Source organism: Leptodactylus fuscus, chromosome 7 (assembly GCF_031893055.1).
Source record: "Leptodactylus fuscus isolate aLepFus1 chromosome 7, aLepFus1.hap2, whole genome shotgun sequence".
Taxonomy (NCBI): domain Eukaryota; kingdom Metazoa; phylum Chordata; class Amphibia; order Anura; family Leptodactylidae; genus Leptodactylus; species Leptodactylus fuscus.
In genome coordinates, this window is record NC_134271.1 from 12431542 (window position 1) to 12450450 (window position 18909).

At 44.5% G+C, this 18909-nt stretch overlaps 1 protein-coding gene across 1 annotated transcript; it reads left to right on the forward strand.

Moving 5' to 3' along the window:
* Positions 1–2963: 2963 nt before the first annotated feature.
* Positions 2964–18527, forward strand: LOC142214416 (catalase-like). The gene is made up of 13 exons (XM_075283361.1): positions 2964–3023; positions 3304–3472; positions 6632–6742; positions 7188–7318; positions 8450–8554; positions 9842–9967; positions 11193–11384; positions 11467–11619; positions 12275–12407; positions 14493–14623; positions 14856–14960; positions 16799–16885; positions 18333–18527. Exons 1-12 carry the CDS (start codon positions 2964–2966, stop codon positions 16883–16885), a joined length of 1503 nt encoding a protein of 500 aa, XP_075139462.1. The 3' UTR covers positions 18333–18527.
* The last annotated feature ends 382 nt before the right edge of the window (positions 18528–18909 follow it).

An 18909-nucleotide genomic window follows, 5' to 3' on the forward strand; every position in this document is an offset into this window, starting at 1 on the left:
CCCATCCAGAACCACCAAATGGCCAGGGGAGTTTAACCCCTACCACGGGACCCTCCCAACCACAACAATTTGCATACCCCAAACCAGCTTCGAGGATCCCCCCCACCATGATGAACGCATCCCGCCGCATACCAAGAGCAGTCTCAATGCCCCACAAATCCAGGCCAACTGCGTTCAAATGCACGCCATCCTTCCTTCAGAACATATCTTCTCCCAAATCCAGGTCACAATGTCGTACCACCATTGCGGGTCATAAAACTCCCCACCGCTGTTCACCTTAACCCTGGCCTTGTTAAGGCGCTCCACCAACTGGGCTTCCCACCAAGACTTCCCAGGTACAATATCTGACCACACCATCAACATGCTCGGAAACAACGATCATAAACGTAACGAGTCAAATTTGATATTCCGGACCAACTCCCTAAAAGGACAAACCTCTAAATCGTTCCCCTCAAAGTGTAAAACTAAAATGTCCGGTGGACAATCCAGCTGCGCATAGCAGCAGCATAACTCCAGAAACAGCCTTCCCCACACCATACCTCATACCTAACCACTGGACCACCACTACATCTCTCGAGAAGCCAAGTTGCTGACCATCTGGAAGAACCGTTGTCCTCACAGCACCCCAGAATATCGAATGCACCATCAGCAAGACTAAGCAAGGCTCCACACCTGGAAAACAAAATTAAGTTATCAGCAAACAAAACCCCCCAACCCCATGATCCCCCCCCTAGACTATATTAGGTGCCCAAGTCCTGAAAACCCTATTCACACTCCATCAGGACACAAATATGAGCAGAAGCAGCGAGACTCCAATCCTGCGAATCGCATCCTCCCCAAACCCAGTCTGGCCGCCTCTATCGCCACCCCAATCCTAAAAGAGTGATCATTAAATTGCCTCTCATCCTCCCACAAAGAAGGGGACCGGGGAACAAGAAGGGGACCGGGGTCCCTACCCCTAAGCTCCAAAAACACCCCAAACAAGCTATTGAACATACTACACCCAGGGACCCCAAACAGCTGTACCACACAGCCCCTACCCTCCTGGTCCGTCTTTGACTTCCTGATATGGAAATGGGTCATATCCAGGTACAAATGTAATGTCCCGGTACTGCTAGTCCAATTTCCTCTAATCATCCGTGCAGACCGAGATGATATGGACATTTGCACATAAGGTAAAAAAAGATTCCTCCCCCGTCATTCCTTCTATATTTCACCAGAGCATGCGCCATCTTGTGGATGTTTTTGTGAACTACACCTGCCTATACTTTGTCATTGTAATTTGAGCTGGCACTGTAAAGGGAGTGTCCATTATAATTAGGCGACCTCCAGGACCACTCAAGGGAGCTTGGCTGGCCTGGAGGCGGAGCTGAGTGACCGCCCACTCTAGAGAGGGGGTTGGGAACTTTTTGTCTTTGGTTTTTGGTCTGGAGCTAAGCACATGGGAAGCTGTAAAAATGGCAGCTAAGTCTCCGGGAAATTGTAACAGAGACGTCTTTTCCTCTGTACCCAAGCTTCTTCTCAGAGAATACTTTCTTCTGAATCTCCAAGCAGAGATGCCTTTTCCTCTGCCTCCAAGATGTTCCTCAGGGAGTGTTTTCCCCTGAAGCTACACGTCTCTACGAGTAGGCCGTCCGGTATCCATACATCTGGGAACTTCACACGTATTTCTTTATTCAAGTAAGTCTTTGGGACAAATATATATTTAAGGAGCCCATAGCTAATCTGACGGAAATTGAGGGTCCCCCGCCGTCGATAACTTGTATCGCCTCTTCTATATACGTGTACCCAGCTTTGTTGAGGACTAACCCCCTGGATACAGGCCATCCCTACAAGTATATACAAGTTTAACTTCCCAAGCTACTACGAGTTAACCAAGTCCAAGGTATTCTTGCTCAAAGCTCCATCGCCTGATTAAGTGGACATTGTCTATAAAGATCGCTGTATTGTATGTGAAGAATCACTCCGTCATCTGTATATTTGTATCAAGTCGTCCTGCTAGTAAAAAGAGCAACGATTACCCCCGAAGCCTGGTTGTCTGTTGTCATTGTCAGATATCACGCGGGGGAGGGTAGTCGGGGACATCAAAAAGGAGGTTTTGTGCACATTTGGGACCCAGGATTAATCCCCTGAAAGCCGACCACATCGGATATATTACCGTGATACCAGCCCTGGCTCCTCCTGAGTGTTGCACAAATCCACATCATCCACTTGCAAACCCCCGGCCCTTGATCTGGAGCCGCTAACCAGCTCCCCTAGTCGTAACCCCCCAAAAAAGGCTAAAGAAAATGGCAAATGAAACAGATGAACCTCCCAGTCAGACAAACACACTGACAGCAATACCGATTTTTCACCACATAGCGTGCCACACATTTTGTCCCTCTTTCTGTCTTTTCAAAGTTGGGCGGTATGTATACAGTCATCCAAATCTTATCAAGATAAGCTACAGCTCACCTTACAAAAAAAGAGCACTTGCACAGCTGACAGAAATAAGGTCCCAGTGTCAAAAATGGTGCAACATCCCCCCCCCCCCAATTTCACCCATTTTTTCCTCCCAGCTTCTCAGTACATGGAATTTAATATTAAGGTGATGTCAATAGGACTCCCCACTTTTCCTGCAAAAATCAAGCCCCCCTATGGTTCATTGTCTGCTGCACAACCTGCATTTGAAAGTAAAGTAGCTTCAAGGAAGACAACAAGGAGCAGTCACTTTGTCTGGCTGCCCCAGGCCTGGACGCAGCCCTTGAGATGTTTGACCTGAATATACCCCCGGGGCAGGTAAGTTCTGTGCATCTTGTGGTTACATATGAGAACATGTGCCTGTGTGGCCGCAATGTCATCACGGATAAACAAACAGACGCGGCGTGCAAAGAATACGCCTGAGGGTCGGGGCCGGGATACCTCTGTGGACTGGTCCTATAAATACAAGCAGACAGCTCTGGAGCATCACTCAACCTGGCATCATGGCGACCATAGAGGCCTCCTTGAATCTGGATCATGGCAGTGATGATGAACATCATGGGGTAACCTTATACCATCTGTTCATTAACTTCTTCTCTCCTGACTCTCTTTTTCCATTTTTAGAATTGTGCATTGCCATGTCCCTCAGTTATCCCTCCTGGTAACTGACAACTGGGCATTCATCGGTTCCCCTGGACTATGAGACATGTCCATATTCACCTATGCCTCAAGGTGTTTGCTTGCACAGTCGACAACAGGAATGGCCGCTTGATCTATTTCCAGGAAGAATGACAGAGGTATGGCGTAATGTAACGATTTTCTCTTTCCATTTTTGTTTTCCAGCCTGATCTATACACAAACGACGAAGGACATCCCATAGACAATCTGTCTAATTCCTTGACTGCGGGCCCCTGTGGTCCATTGATGATGGCGGATAGTCTGTTCCTTGAAACTATGTCTTCCTTTAATCATGAGAGGATTCCGCCAAGAGGTGTACATCCCAATGGAATTGGTAAGTGTCTCGCCCCAGGCAAAATGGATGAGACTTAAGATCAGCACGTTTCTAATCACACAGCCAGGACTTGAACATTGATGGCCCATCCTCAAAATGAGGTTAGTGGAGCCTGATGCCTGGAATCCCGGCTGATCAGCTGTTGAAGAGGCCAGTCTCTTGCCTATGAAATCACAATTATGAAGGACATGGTGCAAGAGCAGCTCAGTCCCAATCAATCAAGTGATCGGGTCTGAGCTGTAATACCAAGCACAGCCATTATACGACATATGGCGCTGTGCTTGTAATTCTGTGGAATGTTGTGGCTTCTTCAGTTAGATGAGCTACAGGGTCCTGGGTGTCAGACCCCACTGATCACATCAGTCTCAGAAATCCCCTTTAATATCTAGCGTAGACGTCAGCTCCATTGCTGTTGTTGAAGATCAGTGGATGCCCGACCCTAGGAGCCCCATGGATCAGCTGTTCCCAGAGTGCCGCTTCTGCTTCGCAGGCCATGTGACGTCACTTTCATCACTCACCTGTTTGCAGCTTGGTACCATTCAGGCAGCCAAAAAGCGCTCAGCCACAATACAATGTATGGTGCTGTGCTGGTGGGGACCTGGGTGTCAAACCCCTGCCGATTGCCAACTGATGACCTAAGGATAGATCATCCTATCCTATCCTACTAATATTATAAATGTGAAAGTTTGTGTGTTTGTTCCTCAATCACGCAAAAACGGCTGAACGGATTTGCCTGAAATTTGGCACACACATAGATAGGAACCCCGATTAACATATAGGCTACTTTTTATCCCAGTAAATGACGTCACTACATGACTGTTAAGTACGAATTTACACACACTACGTTTGAGGACCTTTGATGACATCACAGGCCCTTCAGCCGTCCCATAAGATCACGCTATATGGTGGGCGGAGCTGCATGCTAATTTGTGGGCGGGGATAAACAAGAGGTAGTCGGACAGTGTGAAAGCACACATTGTATGTACCCTATATACCACTATATACTACTGTATACACTGTATGTACTCTCTATACCACTATATACTACTGTATACACTGTATGTACTCTATATACCACTATATACTACTGTATACACTGTATGTACTCTATATACCACTATATACTACTGTATACACTGTATGTACTCTATATACCACTATATACTACTGTATACACTGTATGTACTCTATATACCACTATATACTACTGTATACACTGTATGTACTCTATATACCACTATATACTACTGTATACACTGTATGTACTCTATATACCACTATATACTACTGTATACACTGTATGTACTCTATATACCACTATATACTACTGTATACACTGTATGTACTCTATATACCACTATATACTACTGTATACACTGTATGTACTCTATATACCACTATATACTACTGTATACATTGTATGTACTCTATATACCACTATATACTACTGTATACACTCTATGTACTCTATATACTACTTTATACACTGTATGCACTCTATATACCACTATATACTACTGTATACACTGTATGTACTCTATATACCACTATATACTACTGTATACACTGTATGTACTCTATATACTACTTTATACACTGTATGCACTCTATATACCACTATATACTACTGTATACACTGTATGTACTCTATATACTACTTTATACACTGTATGTACTCTATATACCACTATGTACTACTGTATACACTGTATGTACTCTATATACCACTATATACTACTGTATACACTCTATGTACTCTATATACCACTATATACTACTGTATACATTGTATGTACTCTATATACCACTATATACTACTGTATACACTGTATGTACTCTATATACTACTTTATACACTGTATGCACTCTATATACCACTATATACTACTGTATACACTGTATGTACTCTATATACCACTATATACTACTGTATACACTGTATGTACTCTATATACTACTTTATACACTGTATGCACTCTATATACCACTATATACTACTGTATACACTGTATGTACTCTATATACCACTATGTACTACTGTATACACTGTATGTACTCTATATACCACTATATACTACTGTATACACTGTATGTACTCTATATACCACTATATACTACTGTATACACTGTATGTACTCTATATACCACTATATACTACTGTATACACTGTATGTACTCTATATACCACTATATACTACTGTATACACTGTATGTACTCTATATACCACTATATACTACTGTATACACTGTTAACACAGACGCTGATAGGACACTCAGACAACACAACCCCTGTGATCCAAATTGCCTGATGTAGCAGAGCTGAGGCAGCGGTACCACAGCTTGCTCTGCTCTCCATACGGATGTGCATACAGCTGGGGCTGCTGCGCATATGCACAGATGTAGCAAAGCCGACACGCGGACGCCGCCAACCACATTTGGCTAATTATAAGCGGCTCATCGCCAACAACAACCCGCAGACAAAGTCGTGGGCAGAAGCTAGTCAATTAATAATCCTGGAAAACCTCTTTCACCATCTCCAACTTGACCTTTCATCTTTCAATAGTTTCCGCGCTACCGATTCTGTTGCAGTTGGATTTTTATCTCTAGCACCCCCGTTGTTCCCGAGCAATCAGTGCAGTTCATTTTGGTTCCTCATATCAAGTGGGTGCAGATAAGGGGGCGTGACTCAGAGCTCTTCCACTGCCTGCCTCTGATTGGAGCTCCCTCCTGTTTGACACCACCCACTTGCTGTTAGAGAGTCTAGTCGGCATATCAGGCACCAAAACAAACGGCAACAATATTTCAGGAACGGTGTGTGTGTGTGTGGGGAGGGGGGGGCTAGAGAAAAAATTCCAACCGTGCCCGGAATCAGTGGAGTGGCTCTTATTATAAAATGCAATGAACTGGAGTTGGTAGAGGTGGTTAAAGGTTCTCTTTAGTGGGATCCATTGGGGGTATCCTTCTTGTTTTGCAGTATAGTGAAATCCTAAAACCCTGATGGATCCCATTAAAATCAATAGGATCAGTCTGGTATAGGCATCATTGCTCTGTGAACAGAGCCTTATTGTGCGTTATGTATTTTAGTAGCGGTTTGAGGATTAGTCTATAGTGGCGGAATACATCAATGTCACCAACTCGTGTATTGTTGTTCTCTTATAGGAGCCTATGGAGTATTCGAAGTGACTCACGATTACTCCCAATATTGCAGTGCGCCAATATTAAGTGAAGTTGGATATACATGTCGCGTGTTTGCTCGATTCTCCAACACCAGTAAGTTATGTATTGGCAAAAAGTGCTCAAAATTCTTATTTCCAAATATGGCATGACCAGTGACATAGCCTTAGGGGGTAGACGACAAGGTGACATGGGGCGCCCCCAACAGGAAGGCCCACCTGAAAAGGTTATGATGCTATATAATACTAAGTGCACACTAATGGTGGATGCAGAACTGGGAGAACAGCCTGCGATCTCAATGAAATGTGTGTTTTTAGCGATGGGTGGGGGCTCATTCTAACATTTCCTTTGTCATGCAGGGGGGGGGGGGGCCTTCTTGCTACAGTTACACATAAGCATTATTGGATGTGACATTAGCTTGTTATTTCAGTCAACTCAGTAAAGCAAATTTTGGAATTCCCAGAATGCCATATGCAATGACAATCCCGATTCATTGTCCTCCAAATATTCTAAATCACCATTGTTGATATTTCATCCGCAGTTGGGGACGCAGGAACTTCTGATCTTGCTCCAGATGTACATGGACTCGCCCTTAAATTATATGATAAGGAAGGGAACACTGATTTTGCGATGACCAGCCATGAAGTATTTGGAATTAGTGACCCCATGAAGGTCAGTATATACCATACACATATATGGGTTATTTGCAGAAGTTACAAGAAGTCACTTTACTTCGGTTGAGGAAGCGGACTTGATGGTTACAGTCTTACAAGAGGCATCTAATGTAATGGATACAGTCTTACAAGACTCACCTAGCGTTATGGTTACAGTCTTACAAGAGGCATCTAATGTAATGGTTATAGTCTTACAAGACGCACCTAGCGTTATGGTTATAGTCTTACAAGACGCACCTAGCGTTATGGTTATAGTCTTACAAGACGCACCTAGCGTTATGGTTACAGTCTTACAGGATGCACCTAGCGTTATGGTTACAGTCTTACAAGACGCACCTAGCGTTATGGTTATAGTCTTACAAGACGCACCTAGCGTTATGGTTACAGTCTTACAAGACGCACCTAGCGTGATGGTTACAGTCTTACAAGACGCACCTAGCGTTATGGTTACAAACAGTCTTGCTATAAGGATACAGACTTGGCAGGCACACCTCTAAACAGAGGTAAAGTACTTTGCAGTTCCATTAAACATGCGGCTTAATAACACATAAGGCAGTGACAGTGGGCGGTTACAGCTCCTCTAAGTCCATTTGTGCGCAGCCATTACTAACCTCCAGAGAGGTCAGTATGTGCTATATTATCTTTTTTACACCTCCCCAGAGCCTCCAATTATTATACTTTGGGGTCTGGTTGGACTGTACCAGAACCATGTGAATACTTGTAAGACAAATTTTGTGATGTTCACCCATCACTAGCAGCAGGAACGTGCTCTTATGCTCTAAATAAGGACAGTAGTCGTGTAGTCAGATGTGCTATCCATCATTCTCTGAAGTCTCAGAGCTGCACTTGTGTTACCTGCTCACTATAACAATCTTGGAGTGGATCTTGACTCTTGGGTCTCCAGGGTTAACCTCTCTGGGCACCCTATTACTTTCCATTCTGTATCCCTGCAGTACTGTACAATGTTCCATCCCCTTACAATGCAAACAGACGGTCATAGAGTGGATGCAGCGCAGAGGAGGGAGAGGCTGTCATTTGGCAGCGTCTCCAATGTCTCAGATTTTTACTTATATAACTATGTTCTAGTCATTTGGGTTAATAAATGTTTATTCTTCTCCATCTTTCCTAGTTTGCATCTTTCGTCCATTGCCAAAGACCAAATCCATGTAGTTATCTTCCGGATCAAAACGCTCTGTGGGATTTTATCATCCACAACCAGGAGGCTATCAATGCGGTACAGAATTTACACGACAAATATTAATGTTTAAAAAAATGGGGACTAGACGCGGCCTCGTCTGTAAATGTCTTATGCATAACTCCCAACTTTTGAAGAACAGAAAGAGGGACAAAATGTGCTGCAAACTTAGCTCTGCCCACTATTATGTTGACTCCGCCCATTCTCATTCATTTTTCATGTGCCCTTACACAGTATAATCCTCCTACAGTCACCTGTAAATTATATGTCCCCCATCCATCTCTCCCCCATTTTCATGTCCCTCATCTCTGCCCCCAGATTCATGTCCCCCCAGAATCATGTCCCCCCTCTATCTCTGCCGCCAATTTCATGTCCCCCCTCTATCTCTGCCCCAGTTTCATGCCCCCCTCCATCTCTGCCCCCAGTTTCATGTCCCTCCCCCCTTCATCTCTGCCCCCAGATTCATGTCCCCCCATCTCTTCCCCCAGAATCATGTTCCCCCCTCCATCTCTGCCGCCAGTTTCATGTCCCTCCTCAATCTCTGCCGCCAGTTTCATGACCCCCTCTATCTCTGCCCCAGTTTTATATCACCCTTCCATCTGCCTCCAGTTTCATGCCCCCCTCCATCTCTGCCCCCAGTTTCATATCCCCCCATCTCTACCCCCAATTTCATGCCCTCCACCTCCATTTCTGCCCCCTAGTTTCATGGATTCCCTTCATTATGTTCCCCCTCAATGTTTAACACAAAAAACACTGATACTCACCTTTCCCTCTCCCCCCCCCCCCACCCCCGCAGCTCTCTCCGCAGTCCCACTTACAGAGTTGTAGGCGCGATGTGAGTGATGTCATCACATTGCGCCTACACATCCACTAGCCGGAGCACAACGGTAAAGCAGGAGCTGAGCTGTGACGGCCCCTACTCTACTCGCCTATGTATTCAACTCATCTGCGTCCGGGAATGTCCCTCAGAATCCGGGACTGTTGGGACGTATGCCTTATGTGTTACTTTCATTGGAACAAGCTGTGATAAGGGGGGGGGGGCGCTGTTTTTCTGTCTTCGGGAGCGAAATCTGCCATGGATTTGGGATGGAGTGTGCCATTTATTTCATGGCAGATTCCTCCATGTGAACATAGCCTAACACCTAGACTTGTACAGCGGTCCTGTGCTGATAGGTTTTACCCACCACCAGGTGGCAGTGGTTATGCCAGTTTTCTTTGAATTCTTTGTGTCTTGGTCTCAGTTAAGTAGTCTCTTGACCGCCATGATGGCTTCTCTGAGGACATACAGACTACATCTACCTGATTCACTATTGCCTTCTCCTCTAGATGATGCATGTGCACTCTCACGAAGCGATTCCGAATGGATACGAACACATGGATGCCTATGCTTGCCACGCTTATAAACTACTCACGAAAGATGGAAAGACTACTTATGCAAGATTTAAATGTAAAGTGGGTATCGCATTTTAACGTGTTGTTGAAATTGAGCGGTTGACATGAGACGTTAGCTTGTTGCAAATGGATGGTACAGATCCAGGAAGAGAAAAATATGGCTGCTTTTGTTCACAAACAGCGCCACATCTGCCTACAGGTTGTAGAGAGTATTGCAGCTCAGCTCTGTTGCAGTGAATAGGAATGAGCTACAATACCACACACTACCTGTAGACAGGAATGGCGCTGTGGTAGAAAGAAATTAGCCTGGACAATCCGGATTCTAGTCATGGAGCTGTATTATACTGTGTGCAATGAGCTCCCTCTAGTGACATGTGCAAGTAATGACTATAGATGTGCCAGTAAGCTCCCTCCCACCATGGGACCCCTAAGAGCTGGCCATCCTGCCTCTATATAAAGGGCACCCCTGGGTGTTACTGTCACTGTAATGACTTTGTAGAATATATATATATCTATATTATATATTTTATTTATATCATCTTATAATCAGTATTATTACTATACCATTTTATTGTTGTAATAATAATAATAATAATAAATTTATTTTTTTATTTATTATGCTATGATAATAATAAAAAATATTATTAATGAATTTTTCTTACAATTAACAACATATAAATAATAAAAAAATATAATGACAATATAATTTTATTGTTATTATTTATTGCGTTTGTTTTATTGTTATTATCATTATTATATAATTTTATTGTAATAATAATAGTAACAAAAAAGAATAATATTATTATAGTTTTATTATTTATTATGCTATGATAAAAAAGAAAATACAATATTCATGATGTTTTTTAGAATAATAAAATAATAAAAAAAATTATAAATAATAATAATATATAATGACAATATTGGAATATTATTATTATTATTAATACTAATAATGATAATATTGTTGTTATTATTTATTGTGCTTTATTGTCATTATCGTAGAATTTTATTGTTATAATAATAATAGTCGCAAAAATAATATCACTATAATTTTATTATTTATGCTATGATAAAAATATATTATGAATGAATTTTAATAATAAATAATAATAATAGTAATAAAAAGTAAATAATAATAATAATAAATATTATTACACTATTGGTATATTATTATTATTAATTATTATTATTATTATTATTATGTTTGTTTTATTATAATATATATTTTTTTATTATTATTATTATTATATTACTTATTTTCAATTTTTTTTCTGACTTGCTTTAGACCAACCAGGGTTTGGAATTCCTGAACCCGAAGGAGGCAGCCGAAATATCTGGAAAGGATCCGCACTACTTTAGGAGAAGATTGTACGAGCTAATTCAAAATGGGGAGTACCCATCCTGGATATTGGAGATGCAGCTGATGACCCTGAAAGAAGCTGAAGAACTTGGCTATTGCTACTCTAACATCACTCTGGTAAGGAAAGTGTATGAGGGGATGGGGTCAGGGCTCCATCTTTACGAGAATGTGTAACCCCTGATTCTGTGTTTTATTTCAGGCCTGGGATGAAGACAAGTTCCCCTTTCATGAAATAGGAACAATCACTTTAAATGAAATTCCTGGGAATCATTTTGAGCATACGGAGCAGGCAGCCTTCTGCGTCGATAACTTACCGTGTTACATAGAGGGCCACCAGGATCCGGCATTCACTGTAAGTAACCACTAAATGCTTAAAGGTCTTAAATAGGAAGGGATCCCCTTTAATTCTGCTCATCAGGTCTTGTCCTCCATTCACATCCCAAGTTGGTTGGTTCCAATGTCTTCTGGATGCCATTGGAAACAGACAACAGTTAGGCCGGTCTCGCATGGCTGTAAGGTAAGTCCGCAATTGAGGGTTTTCAACTGCAAAATCAATACAGCCTTAAGCTCCTCTCTGCGGTCAGACATGTGACCTTACACCTGAGCAGTAGGTCACAAATTTCCCACAGTCTTCCACGAAAGCTGCGGGACGAATCCTCATCTGCTGCAGATTTTTCTGCGTTATACAAAACATCAGTGGCTTTGCGGTGAGGGATTTTGCTGTTTGATGCGGCATTACAATAGAAGATAACACCTCTATAGATAACACCCATCATGACATCACTACTGACTCTAGATGATGTCACAGCTTATCTCCTCCCCCTCCATGCACAGAGCATGTCTAGAAAACTCTCCCCTAGACCTCAATGAGTCGGCTCCAGACTATTGCTGCCTATGGTCATGACTTTGCTGTAAAGCAGTTCACTAAATGCTGTCAACAGAGCAAAAGGGCCACCATCCAAAGCCTCTCCCCGGAGTCCTTGAAGATGTTTTTGGTCTCTTTTCAGGGGCGTGCATTTGCCTATAAAAATGCACAACAATATCGGCTTGGAGTGAATGGTAGACATCTGAAGGTGAATCGTCCCAAGAATGAAGTGCACAATTTGAACAGGGATGGACACATGTGTATTTACAACCAAGGTAGGCTTATGTCACATCAGGCTGGCTTTTTAAGCCTGACACTACAAAATAAAGTGGTTTTCTGCAACACCCAGCACCCACGCTGATCAGCCTCCACCTCACAGGCCATATGACATTAAGTTCATTGCTCACATGGCCTGTTTGCAGGGTAGATACTAGAATGGAGTGGATCCAGTAGGTGGCGCTGCCTCCTGTGACAGTTAGCATGAGGCACCAGCTGCTGTAGCCATATCCAACCAAGCGGGTTAGGGTTGTATATAGGAGAGGTAAAGGTAACCTCTACATCAACAAAGCAACACCCGAAAATGGTGAGGATCTGGGTATGTTAGCTGTGATGCCCCGGCAGGCAGCGCCACCTACTGAATCCATGACACACTTGATTTAAACCACTCCGTTCTAGTCTCAACCCAGTTTGCAGCTCAACTGAATGGGGCTGAGCTGCAATACCAAGTGCAGCCTCTATACAATGCAGGACGCTATGAACTGGCCCAGAGTGGTAGTGGAGGTAACAGATTTTCCGTCCTAAGGGTCGGTCAATGATATTATAGATCTTGGTCTAGAAAGTAGACCCGAATAGAGGAAAGATGAAAGGGACTGTGCCTAAGTGACGTGGCAAAATGCTAGTACCGGGGTTGTTGGGGACACTGATATTAAGCTCCACTTCCCAGCTCAGTGACTTGTCTACCAGTTACATGGCCATGCTGCAGCACACTCCCTTCGAATGAATGGGGATGAGCTGCAATACCAAGCATGGCCACTATATAGTGTATGGCGCTGTGGTTGAGGAATATTGAAGATGATCAATCATGATCACCCTTTTGACGCCGTATAGCCTGGATGTATGCAGCTATAAGCCTTAGAGGTCCTCATGTCTGTGAAAGATAGATATAGAATTTGTAGAATGCCATTGTATCAGGAGTCCGGAGGGTTCATGGGAGTCTGTGGGAGTCCGGAGGGTTCATGGATGTCTGTGGGAGTCCGGAGGGTTTGTGGGAGTCCGAAGGATTCTTGGAAGTCTGTGGGAGTCCGGAGGGTTCATGTGAGTCTGTGGGAGTCCAGAGGGTTCATGTGAGTCTGTGGGAGTTCGGAGGGTTCATGGGAGTCTGTGGCAGTCCGGAGGATTCATGGGAGTCTGTGGGAGTCCGGAGGGTTCATGTGAGTCTGTGGGAGTCCAGAGGGTTCATGTGAGTCTGTGGGAGTCCGGAGGGTTCATGGGAGTCTGTGGCAGTCCGAAGGATTCTTGGGAGTCTGTGGGAGTCTGGAGGGTTCTTGGGAGTCTGTTGGAGTCCGGAGGATTCATGGGAGTCTGTGGGAGTCTGTAGTGTTCATGGGAGTCTGTGGGAGTCCGGAGGATTCTTGGGAGTCTGTAGCAGTCCGGAGGATTCTTGGGAGTCCGGAGGGTTCTTGGGAGTCTGTGGCAGTCCAGAGGATTCTTGGGAGTCTGTGGCAGTCCAGAGGATTCTTGGGAGTCTGTGGCAGTCCGGAGGATTCTTGGGAGTCCGGAGGGTTCTTGGGAGTCTGTGGCAGTCCAGAGGATTCTTGGGAGTCTGTGGCAGTCCGGAGGATTCTTGGGAGTCTGTGGCAGTCCAGAGGGTTTATGGGAGTCTGTGGGAGTCCGGAGGGTTCATGGGAGTCTGTGGCAGTCCGGAGGATTCTTGGGAGTCTGTGGGAGTCCGGAGGATTCTTGGGAGTCTGGAGGGTTCATGGGAGTCTGTGGCAGTCCGGAGGGTTCATGGGAGTCTTTGGATACAATGTCTGTGTATCCATAGATTACTATGAAACCCCATAGATTTCAATGCACTGGATTTGTGCAAGGTACAACCCACAAAATAGTGTTATCGCCATCTTATAGAGGTGCAGTTCTCGTGCATCATCTCTTGTAAGGATAAGGCCAAATGGATGGGTTACTGGGTGACTGAAAAACCGCACCAACATGGTGTTCCTTATGGCCCGGCGGGTGAACAATGGCCCTGCAGTACGTTGTACTCAGTTTTCAGTATCTCTAAGTAGCCGCCTATACGTGTGAGATGAACAGATTCTGTTCCTTTTGCCGATTTTGACTAGAATGTTTCCTTTTCCATGAAGGATGTGAACCAAATTACTATCCGAACTCTATGGGAGGGCCCCAAATTAAATCCAAATGTAAGCCGACGGAGACCAAGATATGTGATGTTGTCAAGAGATACAAGTCGGATACTAAACATCAAAAAATCCAGGTATGATAAGATATTTCGGTGCTGATTTTTTAGTTCTCCAGCTTATCTGCATTATCTGATGGAGTCTATGGTAGTCTAAAATCCACCATCAAGGGCTCAGACTGCTGCTCTTTCTTTTCATGCTTTATACTGCAGCTCTGTTTTCTCTGATTCGCTGTGAGTATGCGCACAAGCTCGCCAAGATGGCGTCGTCAGAAGGATTTAGCATCTTTCTCCTTATTTACTCCCATAGGCTGGGGAATTCTACAAGTCACTCACTGAGGAGCAGAAGAAGGTCCTGGTATCAAACCTGGCAGGGAGTATTCGTCCGACCAGGAAGGACATCCAGAAAAAATCAGTGAGTACCAGACCTCCTCCATCTACTATATAGAATGTATACTGGATTCACCCCACCCAACAACATTATAATTTCTTAAACTTTTGACATAGGCCATATTTTTGCTAAACTTTCACTTTTCCTTCTTTTTTGCCGCTTTTTAAAACTGGTGAGAAATGGTGCGATTTTTGATAAATTTAACTTAAGAACAGGAATATGGCGCAAACTGTAGTGCAAATCTACGCCTGCGCATCGGACAATTTTCAGAGGCGAGCATCTTACATCACCACTTTAAAAGGGTTTTCTAAGGGTTATTTATTGATGACCAGCACCCATGGCCCCCCGCAGATCAGCTGTGCTTATGAGTGCTGCGGACTCTTCTCCTGTGCCAATGATGTCATGTTCATCAGTCACATGGTACAGCAGCGGCTCAGTCCTGTTCAAGTGAATTGGCTGAGGTTAAGACTGCTTAAAGGGAGTTTCCAGGACTTCTATATGGATGATCTATCCTCGATATATGATTGGTGGAGGTTCGACACCTGGGACCCCCATACAGATCAGCTGACTGAAGAGCATTTAGGTGAGTGCTGCAGCCTCTCCACTGAATACCAAGCACAGCGCTGTACATTGCTTAATGGTTGTGCTTGGTATTGCAGTTCTGCCCCATTCACTTGAAAGAGATTGAGCTGCTGCTGAACCTGCATGTATTGATGGACATGTCATTGGCACAGAGAAAAAACTGCAGCCTCTTTAAACAGCTGATCAGCAGGGGTCTCTCGGGTGTCAGACCCCCCACTAATCACAAAATGATGCCCATCCTTATAACAAAATATGTTTTAAAAACCTCTCGAAAGACTCTTTTTTGTAATTAGAACAATTCAATACAATATATTGAACATACATACATGCTAGCAAAACCCTTGACTGCAATTCACAACACAACCACTGGGCGGCCACAAATAGACATGTCTAGGATATACAACGGGCCCTACTTACAAACCTGGCTCCTGGTCACGGCCGCTGGCGCTTGCCCTTCTGCGGAGGCTGTAATCAGAAAAGGGGATTGTTAAGTAAGGCTGCGAGCCCGCAAACCCCAAAAACACTGCTATGGTTATACTCCGGGGGTCTCCAGACCCCTAAGTATAATGATCGGAGGGCTCTGTTACTTACTACTCCTGGGCTCACGAAGCTTAAGGGCCTATTTGGTGACATCCCAGACGTCACATGGGCCGGGCCTGTGTCATAATGCATTGTGACGCAGGCCTGGCTCAAGTGACGTCTCTTCCATCAGGAGAGTGATCCAGAGCCCAGAAGTAAATAACATTGTTTTTTATGTTTGTATCCTCCCCTGGGTCTCCAATCATATTACTTTGTTGTCTGACAGTCACTGTCCCATATAGGGCTTAATAATTGTTCATGGGTGGTCCCCAATGCGGCATAATGTGCGCAGAAGCCACTATGGGGTATAATACTGTGTGTAGGGGCCACTATGGAGCATAATACTGTGTGCAGAGGCCACTATGGAGCATAATACTGTGTACAGGGGCCACTATGGAGCATAATACTGTGCACAGGGGCCACTATGGAGCATAATACTGTGCACAGGGGCCACTATGGAGCATAATACTGTGCACAGGGGCCACTATGGAGCATAATACTGTGCACAGGGGCCACTATGGGGTATAAGTCGGGGGGGGGGGGGGCCATGTCAAATGTTCTCCTTGGAACCCCACCATTCTTAGTTACGCCTCTGGTTAGTTTGTATCTGGAGACGTCCAGAGTAATGGACACGTCTGTGTATGAACATGGTGATAACCTGTAGGGGATACGTGTAACATGCACACTCTTCTGCTTCCTAGATGGATCTCTTAAAAGAAGTGGATCATGAGCTTGCTAAAAGAGTGGAGAAAAAAATGAAAGAGATGGATCTGAATCCAGACCCATAGGTAAGATCAGGAAACCGATGACCTAGAAAATTCCTCTGAATTGACATTTGATAATCCAGACAGCCTGACCATCCAACCCAAAGCTGCAATATAACCGATTCTTTGCCACTTTCTTACCTCCCTGACATGTTTTATTTTTTTTCATCTGATGTCTCGATTTAAAGGGGTTTTCCAGGATTACTAATTGCTGACCTATCTTTAAGATATGTCATCAATTGGAGATCGTGGGGGTCCAACATCCTGATTCCCTTAATGAGCTGTTAGAAGAGAGCACTGCGGCCTCTTCACAGACAGCCAAGCACAGCGCTGTAAATTGTCTAGCGGCTGTGCTTGGTATTGCAGCTCAGTCCCATTCACTTGAATGGGACTGAGCTGCAAACAAGTCATGTGACCAATACAGGCCCTGCATCACTTATTTTTGAAGTGTTCTTTAAATTCTGTCTTGCATTACATCTCGTGATGTAATACTTCAAAACTGAGTTAGTTTCAGGGGTGTAACTCCCGGGGTAGCAGCTGGTCGGCTGCCACAGGGCCCAAGACATTAGGGGGCCCACTCTGTCTCTTTATGCCCTATGCACACGACTGTAGTCATGTGCGGGTCCATGGAAAATGCCAAGGATGGCGCCCATGTGCCCTACCAATAACAGACACTCACTGAGGTGCAAAAAATGACCTGCTCTGTTTTTGTGCAGCTTGGTCCCAGGGACCGCACCTGGATTTGTAAGAATTCTCCATATACACTCTAAAATCCCCCCCATGGATTTTTCCAATCTACGGGTCACTTCACCAGCACCCAAATCTGCAATCCACAAAAACCTAACCTGGTTAATAAATCATTCAGGTTATATTGTGCAAAGCGGCTGCTCAAATAAAGAGGGTGAGGACATATATTAACCGTCCGTGCCCTGCGCCAACTTGGCAGAACTGAGATTTGTTCCCAACAGATTAGCGAGGACTCTGCTCTTCTAATCACCCGACCAAATTCCAGATTTCGTCCAGGGGGCAGCGATATTACCTCATACCCTGCAAATATTGCCATGATATGTCCTACCTGGTATTACAGGGGTGACACCAGGGGACCAGATGGTTGGCACTGGACACACAGTTTGGGAGTAGCAAGGAGGGGATGTCAGAAACCCAGCGGCAATGGATCCGGCAGTATCAGATCGCTCGGGATCTGGCAACCAGACCCCGCACCGATCAGCTGATTTGGCTGCTGGAAAGTGTATATAAGGTATACGGACAGAAGCAGCTCCGGTCCTATTGAAGTGAATGGGAAGAGTGCAGCAGTTTCCCCACACTACAGTATACGGAGCTGGATGCTATATACAGAGACCTGCACTCAGCGCTTCTACCAGCCATATAAATCAGCTGATGGGTGCAGAATGAAGACACTTTATAAGAAATTGGTAGAATTCTTAATTTTATTTATTTTTTTCCCTTCTAGGACGTCATTCAGCAGGTCCAGCACCAAGCATGGCGGTGAAGACCGGACGTCCTAAAATGTGTGGCCAATCTAATCATTTTTCTGCAATCGCTTACAATTCATGCGGTGTCGTTGCTTTGAGGGTTTGGGGGTTGCGCTGCGCCTATTGAGCTTTTAACACTTTCTGACTATCAATAAATTCTGCAAAGCATTCAATTTGGCCTCAGTGATTTTGTTCAAGATCCGCCATCATGGGGGTCAGAGCCGGCCTGCCTTACACGACACCTATGGTGAGACTACAAGTCCCAGCATATGGCTGGAGTCACAAAAACTGTGGAATCAAAAAGGAAGATATTTTGCTCCATATTTGTACCGTAACGACACGACAGTCCAGCAGGTGGCGTGCTAGTCAACCACAAAAATGCCTCTAAAGATAACGGTAAACATCTGCTGCGGCACAGTAGGCCGCTCTTACACGACCGTAGTTTAGGACCGCAAATGAGGGTTTTCAATTGCGGACACATTATAGTCAAGGCGGCCTCTTTCACCACCGGATATTTTATCCGTGGTGTGCCGGGCCACAACCGAGGTCCGCACT